Source organism: Nansenia antarctica, assembly GCF_963989245.1.
Source record: "Nansenia antarctica genome assembly, chromosome: 17".
Classification (NCBI taxonomy): Eukaryota; Metazoa; Chordata; class Actinopteri; order Argentiniformes; family Microstomatidae; genus Nansenia; species Nansenia antarctica.
In genome coordinates this window covers 92,475-102,474 of record NC_137687.1, presented here as the reverse complement: position 1 = coordinate 102,474, position 10,000 = coordinate 92,475, and the positions used below count along the sequence as shown (strand labels likewise).

Sequence of the window (10,000 nt, the reverse complement as noted above, 5' to 3'; positions counted from 1 at the left end):
GTAAAGTGAAGCAGAGTTAAGTGAAGCAGTGTTAAGTGAAGCAGTGTGAAGTGAAGCAGTGTAAAGTGAAGCAGTGTTAAGTGAAGCAGTGTAAAGTGAAGCAGAGTTAAGTGAAGCAGTATTAAGTGAAGCAGTGTAAAGTGAAGCAGTGTTAAGTGAAGTCGTGTAAAGTGAAGCAGTGTTAAGTGAAGCAGTGTGAAGTGAAGCAGTGTAAAGTGAAGCAGTGTTAAGTGAAGCAGTGTAAAGTGAAGCAGAGTTAAGTGAAGCAGTATTAAGTGAAGCAGTGTAAAGTGAAGCAGTGTGAAGTGAAGCAGTGTTAAGTGAAGCAGTGTGACGTGAAGCAGTGTAAAGTGAAGCAGTGTTAAGTGAAGCAGTGTTAAGTGAAGCAGTGTAAAGTGAAGCAGTGTTAAGTGAAGCAGTGTGAAGTGAAGCAGTGTTGAGTGAAGCAGTGTTGAGTGAAGCAGTGTTAAGTGAAGCAGTGTAAAGTGAAGCAGTGTAAAGTGAAGCAGTGTAAAGTGAAGCAGTGTGACGTGAAGCAGTGTAAAGTGAAGCAGTGTAAAGTGAAGCAGTGTTAAGTGAAGCAGTGTTACGTTTGTTTTAGTTTATACACTCTTGTTGTTTTAGTTTATACACTCTTGTTGTTTTAGTTTATACACTCTTGTTGTTTTAGTTTATACACTCTTGTTGGTTTAGTTTATACACTCTTGTTGGTTTAGTTTATACACTCTTGTTGTTTTTCTTGTTCATTTAGGAGGTTAGGGTTAGGTGTTGTTATTTGGTGTCGGTCATCAGAATTTCATATGACTTGTTTGACCTGAGCAGTGACTCGACTTGACTTGACTTATCACCACAGTACCTTGGGACTTGCTTAAGACTTTAAGGTTAAGACTTGAGACTTGCACATGTGACTTATTCCCACCTCTGGAAGAGAGCTAACAGTTAGCCAAGCTCACCTGGACGATGTGAAGAGAGCTAACAGTTAGCCAAGCTCACCTGGACGATGTGAGGGAGGCAGGTGTTGTCACTGATCTGCCTCTTGATCCTCGGTAAGGGACGAATAATGGCATTGTCCTGATCCCTGAAGACACAGAGACACACACACTTTAAACTGTCCTGATCCCTGAAGACACAGAGACAGACACACTTTAAACTGTCCTGATCCCTGAAGACACAGAGACAGACACACTTTAAACTGTCCTGATCCCTGAAGACACAGAGACATACACACTTTAAACTGTCCTGATCCCTGAAGACACAGAGACAGACACACTTTAAACTGTCCTGATCCCTGAAGACACAGAGACATACACACTTTAAACTGTCCTGATCCCTGAAGACACAGAGACAGACACACTTTAAACTGTCCTGATCCCTGAAGACACAGAGACACACACACTTTAAACTGTCCTGATCCCTGAAGACACAGAGACATACACACTTTAAACTGTCCTGATCCCTGCAGACACAGAGACATACACACTTTAAACTGTCCTGATCCCTGAAGACACAGAGACATACACACTTTAAACTGTCCTGATCCCTGAAGACACAGAGACATACACACTTTAAACTGTCCTGATCCCTGAAGACACAGAGACATACACACTTTAAACTGTCCTGATCCCTGAAGACACAGGGACATACACACTTTAAACTGTCCTGATCCCTGAAGACACAGAGACATACACACTTTAAACTGTCCTGATCCCTGAAGACACAGAGACATACACACTTTAAACTGTCCTGATCCCTGAAGACACAGAGACATACACACTTTAAACTGTCCTGATCCCTGAAGACACAGAGACATACACACTTTAAACTGTCCTGATCCCTGAAGACACAGAGACATACACACTTTAAACTGTCCTGATCCCTGAAGACACAGAGACAGACACACTTTAAACTGTCCTGATCCCTGAAGACACAGAGACACACACACTTTAAACTGTCCTGATCCCTGAAGACACAGAGACACACACACTTTAAACTGTCCTGATCCCTGAAGACACAGAGACATACACACTTTAAACTGTCCTGATCCCTGAAGACACAGAGACATACACACTTTAAACTGTCCTGATCCCTGAAGACACAGAGACACACACACTTTAAACTGTCCTGATCCCTGAAGACACAGAGACATACACACTTTAAACTGTCCTGATCCCTGAAGACACAGAGACATACACACTTTAAACTGTCCTGATCCCTGAAGACACAGAGACATACACACTTTAAACTGTCCTGATCCCTGAAGACACAGAGACATACACACTTTAAACTGTCCTGATCCCTGAAGACACAGAGACATACACACTTTAAACTGTCCTGATCCCTGAAGACACAGAGACATACACACTTTAAACTGTCCTGATCCCTGAAGACACAGAGACATACACACTTTAAACTGTCCTGATCCCTGCAGACACAGAGACATACACACTTTAAACTGTCCTGATCCCTGAAGACACAGAGACAGACACACTTTAAACTGTCCTGATCCCTGAAGACACAGAGACATACACACTTTAAACTGTCCTGATCCCTGAAGACACAGAGACATACACACTTTAAACTGTCCTGATCCCTGAAGACACAGAGACAGACACACTTTAAACTGTCCTGATCCCTGAAGACACAGAGACATACACACTTTAAACTGTCCTGATCCCTGAAGACACAGAGACAGACACACTTTAAACTGTCCTGATCCCTGAAGACACAGAGACATACACACTTTAAACTGTCCTGATCCCTGAGACACAGAGACATACACACTTTAAACTGTCCTGATCCCTGAAGACACAGAGACATACACACTTTAAACTGTCCTGATCCCTGAAGACACAGAGACATACACACTTTAAACTGTCCTGATCCCTGAAGACACAGAGACATACACACTTTAAACTGTCCTGATCCCTGAAGACACAGAGACATACACACTTTAAACTGTCCTGATCCCTGAAGACACAGAGACACACACACTTTAAACTGTCCTGATCCCTGAAGACACAGAGACATACACACTTTAAACTGTCCTGATCCCTGAAGACACAGAGACATACACACTTTAAACTGTCCTGATCCCTGAAGACACAGAGACACACACACTTTAAACTGTCCTGATCCCTGAAGACACAGAGACAGACACACTTTAAACTGTCCTGATCCCTGAAGACACAGAGACAGACACACTTTAAACTGTCCTGATCCCTGAAGACACAGAGACAGACACACTTTAAACTGTCCTGATCCCTGAAGACACAGAGACACACACACTTTAAACTGTCCTGATCCCTGAAGACACAGAGACATACACACTTTAAACTGTCCTGATCCCTGAAGACACAGAGACATACACACTTTAAACTGTCCTGATCCCTGAAGACACAGAGACATACACACTTTAAACTGTCCTGATCCCTGAAGACACAGAGACATACACACTTTAAACTGTCCTGATCCCTGAAGACACAGAGACATACACACTTTAAACTGTCCTGATCCCTGAAGACACAGAGACATACACACTTTAAACTGTCCTGAACCCTGAAGACACAGAGACATACACACTTTAAACTGTCCTGATCCCTGAAGACACAGAGACATACACACTTTAAACTGTCCTGATCCCTGAAGACACAGAGACATACACACTTTAAACTGTCCTGATCCCTGAAGACACAGAGACATACACACTTTAAACTGTCCTGATCCCTGAAGACACAGAGACATACACACTTTAAACTGTCCTGATCCCTGAAGACACAGAGACATACACACTTTAAACTGTCCTGATCCCTGAAGACACAGAGACATACACACTTTAAACTGTCCTGATCCCTGAAGACACAGAGACATACACACTTTAAACTGTCCTGATCCCTGAAGACACAGAGACATACACACTTTAAACTGTCCTGAACCCTGAAGACACAGAGACATACACACTTTAAACTGTCCTGATCCCTGAAGACACAGAGACATACACACTTTAAACTGTCCTGATCCCTGAAGACACAGAGACATACACACTTTAAACTGTCCTGATCCCTGAAGACACAGAGACATACACACTTTAAACTGTCCTGATCCCTGAAGACACAGAGACATACACACTTTAAACTGTCCTGATCCCTGAAGACACAGAGACATACACACTTTAAACTGTCCTGATCCCTGAAGACACAGAGACATACACACTTTAAACTGTCCTGATCCCTGAAGACACAGAGACATACACACTTTAAACTGTCCTGATCCCTGAAGACACAGAGACATACACACTTTAAACTGTCCTGATCCCTGAAGACACAGAGACATACACACTTTAAACTGTCCTGATCCCTGAAGACACAGAGACATACACACTTTAAACTGTCCTGATCCCTTTAGACACAGAGACATACACACTTTAAACTGTCCTGATCCCTGAAGACACAGAGACATACACACTTTAAACTGTCCTGATCCCTGAAGACACAGAGACACACACACTTTAAACTGTCCTGATCCCTGAAGACACAGAGACATACACACTTTAAACTGTCCTGATCCCTGAAGACACAGAGACACACACACTTTAAACTGTCCTGATCCCTGAAGACACAGAGACATACACACTTTAAACTGTCCTGATCCCTGAAGACAGAGACACACACACTTTAAACTGTCCTGATCCCTGAAGACACAGAGACATACACACTTTAAACTGTCCTGATCCCTGAAGACACAGAGACACACACACTTTAAACTGTCCTGATCCCTGAAGACACAGAGACATACACACTTTAAACTGTCCTGATCCCTGAAGACACAGAGACATACACACTTTAAACTGTCCTGATCCCTGAAGACAGAGACACACACACTTTAAACTGTCCTGATCCCTGAAGACACAGAGACATACACACTTTAAACTGTCCTGATCCCTGAAGACAGAGACACACACACTTTAAACCAGGGACACAGGGAGAGAGAGAGAGAGAATACACACTTTAAACCAGGGACACAGGGAGAGAGAGAGAGAGAATACACATGATACAAATGACCTACCAACTCCAAATACTTGACAGTATGATTTTATTTGACCTGGTTTTTAACAATGATTGTCAGAAATGGTTTTATTATTCAACCACAGTTTAAGTAAATAATCTTAAAATGCATGGTGATGAGCATGCTGAGGGTCAGGGTTAGGGGTCAGGGTCAGGGTCAGGTACCTGCTGGGGTAGGTCGTCATGGTGATGAGCATGCTGAGGGTCAGGGTTAGGGGTCAGGGGTCAGGGTCAGGGTCAGGTACCTGCTGGGGTAGGTCGTCATGGTGATGAGCATGCTGAGGGTCAGGGTTAGGGGTCAGGGTCAGGGTCAGGTACCTGCTGGGGTAGGTCGTCATGGTGATGAGCATGCTGAGGGTCAGGGTTAGGGGTCAGGGGTCAGGGTCAGGGTCAGGTACCTGCTGGGGTAGTAGGTCGTCATGGTGATGAGCATGTTGAGGGTCAGGGTTAGGGGTCAGGGGTCAGGGTCAGGTACCTGCTGGGGTAGGTCGTCATGGTGATGAGCATGCTGAGGGTCAGGGTTAGGGGTCAGGGGTCAGGGTCAGGGTCAGGTACCTGCTGGGGTAGGTCGTCATGGTGATGAGCATGCTGAGGGTCAGGGTTAGGGGTCAGGGGTCAGGGTCAGGTACCTGCTGGGGTAGGTCGTCATGGTGATGAGCATGCTGAGGGTCAGGGTTAGGGGTCAGGGGTCAGGGTCAGGGTCAGGTACCTGCTGGGGTAGGTCGTCATGGTGATGAGCATGCTGAGGGTCAGGGTTAGGGGTCAGGGGTCAGGGTCAGGTACCTGCTGGGGTAGGTCGTCATGGTGATGAGCATGCTGAGGGTCAGGGTTAGGGGTCAGGGGTCAGGGTCAGGGTCAGGTACCTGCTGGGGTAGGTCGTCATGGTGATGAGCATGCTGAGGGTCAGGGTTAGGGGTCAGGGGTCAGGGGTCAGGGTCAGGTACCTGCTGGGGTAGTAGGTCGTCATGGTGATGAGCATGTTGAGGATGAGGGTGGCCAGGTCCGTCTCGTTCAGCACCGCCTGGCCCGTGGCGAGCAGGCACCACTTCAGCTGGGGGATGCCCTGCAGGGGGCGCCACCCGTCCATGCCCTGGGCCCAGCAGCGCGTCTTAGCCGTCAGCACCCCCTCACTCCAGAACTCCTGCATCTGAACCAGAACCAGAACCAGAGGGTTAGATAGACCCTAACCCTGACCCCTAACCCTAACCCTGACCTCTGACCCTAACCCTGACCTCTGACCCTAACCCTCCAGAACTCCTGCATCTGAACCAGAACCAGAGGGTTAGAACCCTGACCCTGACCCCTAACCCTGACCCCTAACCCCTGACCCCTAACCCTACATCCTAAACTATACAGCAGCACAGTGAAGTTGAGTCTACTAAAATCATTTTACGAAAGTGCCTTTTTTAATGCTGCGTTTATGATGACTATGTTGCCAGGTAGGTAGACGTTTATGATGACTATGTTGCCAGGTAGGTAGACGTTTATGATGACTATGTTGCCAGGTAGGTAGACGTTTATGATGACTATGTTGCCAGGTAGGTAGACGTTTATGGTGACTATGTTGCCAGGTAGGTAGACGTTTATGGTGACTATGTTGCCAGGTAGGTAGACGTTTATGATGACTATGTTGCCAGGTAGGTAGACGTTTATGATGACTATGTTGCCAGGTAGTTTTTGGGAGTTGTTATAGACCACAAACTACTAAAACGAAAGACATACTTAATCCAAATTCATTACACAGAGTAATTACTTACTCAGAGGAATATGTATGTTTATGAAAACAAAGATTAGAACAAATGCAAAACAAAGATGTATAACAGTTAAAGGAGTTAACTTATGGAATACTTTTGAAAAGGAAATGAAAATGTGTAGTACACTAAAAGCATTTTAAAAATTATTTAAAAAATAAGATGATTAACAAGTATAAAACAGAGGTTTAAATATAGTTTTTGTTTGGTATTTTTTGAACTTTTGTTGACATGCGTAAGTGAAATTTTGTTTATAAAAGTTTCAATGTTTTGATTATGCATTCATGGGGGGACATGCATACATGTAACAAGGCTGCGCAATAAGCCACGGCTTCAGCCTACACCCTTTTGGTCCTGGTGTTATGCATTGTGACTGTGTACATTTTTTTATATCTGTATTGTGAATTGTATAGGGGACCAAAAATAAACATTCTCAATCAGGTAGGTAGACGTTTATGGTGACTATGTTGCCAGGTAGGTAGACGTTTATGATGACTATGTTGCCAGGTAGGTAGACGTTTATGGTGACTATGTTGCCAGGTAGGTAGACGTTTATGATGACTATGTTGCCAGGTAGGTAGACGTTTATGGTGACTATGTTGCCAGGTAGGTAGACGTTTATGGTGACTATGTTGCCAGGTAGGTAGACGTTTATGGTGACTATGTTGCCAGGTAGGTAGACGTTTATGATGACTATGTTGCCAGGTAGGTAGACGTTTATGATGACTATGTTGCCAGGTAGGTAGACGTTTATGGTGACTATGTTGCCAGGTAGGTAGACGTTTATGATGACTATGTTGCCAGGTAGGTAGACGTTTACCTCTTCGTAGCTGAACGGGCCCCGCCTCTCTTTGTCCGCGTTGCCAAAGTACCACTCCTTCTCACTCTCCCTCTTCATGTCCGCGGACGCCTCGATCACGTTGCTCTGATAGACACACACAGATATATATAAGGGTAGGGTAGAGTAGAGTAGTGTAGGGTAGGGTAGGGTAGAGTAGGGTAGGGTAGAGTAGAGTAGAGTAGGGTAGGGTAGGGTAGGATAGTGTAGAGTAGGGTAGGGTAGGGTAGAGTAGGGTAAGGTAGGGTAGGGTAGGGTAGGGTAGAGTAGGGTAGGGTAGGGTAGGGTAGGGTAGAGTAGGGTAGGGTAGGGTAGAGTAGGGTAGGGTAGGGTAGGGTAGAGTAGAGTAGGGTAGGGTAGGGTAGGGTAGAGTAGGGTAGGGTAGAGTAGGGTAGGGTAGGGTAGGGTAGGGTAGAGTAGGGTAGAGTAGGGTAGGGTAGAGTAGGGTAGAGTAGGGTAGGGTAGGGTAGAGTAGGGTAGGGTAGAGTAGGGTAGGGTAGGGTAGAGTAGAGTAGGGTAGGGTAGAGTAGGATAGGGTAAGGTAGGGTAGAGTAGGGTAGGGTAGGGTAGGGTAGGGTAGAGTAGGGTAGGGTAGGGTAAGGTAGGGTAGAGTAGAGTAGGGTAGGGTAGAGTAGGGTAGGGTAAGGTAGGGTAGAGTAGGGTAGGGTAGAGTAGGGTAGGGTAGGGTAGAGTAGGGTAGGGTAGGGTAGGGTAGGGTAGAGTAGGGTAGAGTAGGGTAGGGTAGAGTAGAGTAGGGTAGAGTAGGGTAGAGTAGGGTAGGGTAGAGTAGGGTAGGGTAGGGTAGAGTAGGGTAGGGTAGAGTAGGGTAGGGTAGGGTAGGGTAGGGTAGAGTAGGGTAGGGTAGAGTAGGGTAGGGTAGAGTAGGGTAGGGTAGAGTAGGGTAGGGTAGAGTAGGGTAGGGTAGGGTAGGGTAGGGTAGAGTAGGGTAGGGTAGAGTAGGGTAGAGTAGGGTAGGGTAGAGTAGGGTAGGGTAGAGTAGGGTAGAGTAGGGTAGGGTAAGGTAGGGTAGAGTAGGGTAGGGTAGAGTAGGGTAGAGTAGGGTAGGGTAGAGTAGGGTAGGGTAGGGTAGAGTAGGGTAGGGTAGGGTAGGGTAGGGTAGAGTAGGGTAGAGTAGGGTAGGGTAGAGTAGGGTAGGGTAGGGTAGGGTAGGGTAGAGTAGGGTAGGGTAGGGTAGAGTAGGGTAGAGTAGGGTAGGGTAGGGTAGGGTAGGGTAGGGTAGGGTAGAGTAGGGTAGGGTAGGGTAGGGTAGGGTAGGGTAGGGTAGAGTAGGGTAAGGTAAGGTAAGGTAAGGTAGGGTAGGGTAGGGTAGGGTAGGGTAAGGTAAGGTAGGGTAGAGTAGGGTAAGGTAGGGTAGAGTAGGGTAGAGTAGGGTAGAGTAGGGTAGAGTAGAGTAGGGTAGGGTAGGGTAGGGTAGGGTAGGGTAGGGTAGAGTAGAGTAGAGTAGGGTAGAGTAGAGTAGGGTAGGGTAGAGTAGGGTAGGGTAGAGTAGAGTAGAGTAAGGTAGGGTAGAGTAGAGTAGGGTAGGGTAGGGTAGGGTAGGGTAGAGTAGAGTAGAGTAGGGTAGGGTAGGGTAGAGTAGGGTAGAGTAGAGTAGGGTAGGGTAGAGTAGGGTAGAGTAGAGTAGGGTAGGGTAGGGTAGGGTAGGGTAGGGTAGGGTAGGGTAGAGTAGGGTAGGGTAGAGTAGAGTAGAGTAGGGTAGGGTAGGGTAGGGTAGGGTAGAGTAGAGTAGGGTAGGGTAGGGTAGGGTAAGGTAAGGTAAGGTAGGGTAGAGTAGGGTAGGGTAAGGTAGGATAGGGTAAGGTAGGGTAGGGTAGGGTACGTTGCTCTGATAGACACACACACACATATAATATATATATATATACATATATATAAGGGTAGGGTAGGGTAGGGTAGGGTAGAGTAGGGTAGAGTAGGTCACCTGCAGAGGGACCGTGGCTCGGCTGGTGTGCAGGTGGGCCAGGGTGAGCAGGTCCACTAGGATACGAACTCCATTAGAGTCCATCACCTCCTTGACATTTTTCTGCAAAATAAACCAAACATAATTGTTAGCGATCGATGAGCATGAGACAGATAGAGCTAAGGTGGAGAGAGCTAAGGTCAATGTGGAGAGGGGATGGGGGAGATAGAACAGGATGGAACATTCCAAAGGTCTTCATCTCCTTGAGAAATGTTGGCAATACCCCCCTATGAGAGGTTAACCCTGGTACCTCCTATGTTACTCTGGTACCTCCTATGTTACTCTGGTACCTCCTATGTTACTCTGGTACCTCCTATGTTACTCTGGTACCTCCTATGTTACTCTGGTACCCCCTATGTTACTCTGGTAC

General features: G+C 46.4%; 1 protein-coding gene across 1 annotated transcript in view; it reads right to left on the bottom strand.

Moving 5' to 3' along the window:
* Positions 1 to 10,000, bottom strand: part of dnajc13 (DnaJ heat shock protein family (Hsp40) member C13) — a gene marked incomplete at its 5' end in the record, with an annotated part of 103,643 nt that overhangs the window by 37,810 nt on the left and 55,833 nt on the right. Inside the window, 4 exon segments of the mRNA XM_080547697.1 lie at positions 994 to 1,078; positions 6,005 to 6,207; positions 7,632 to 7,736; positions 9,592 to 9,693. Of these exon segments, the coding sequence (XP_080403823.1) occupies positions 994 to 1,078; positions 6,005 to 6,207; positions 7,632 to 7,736; positions 9,592 to 9,693 (495 nt within the window).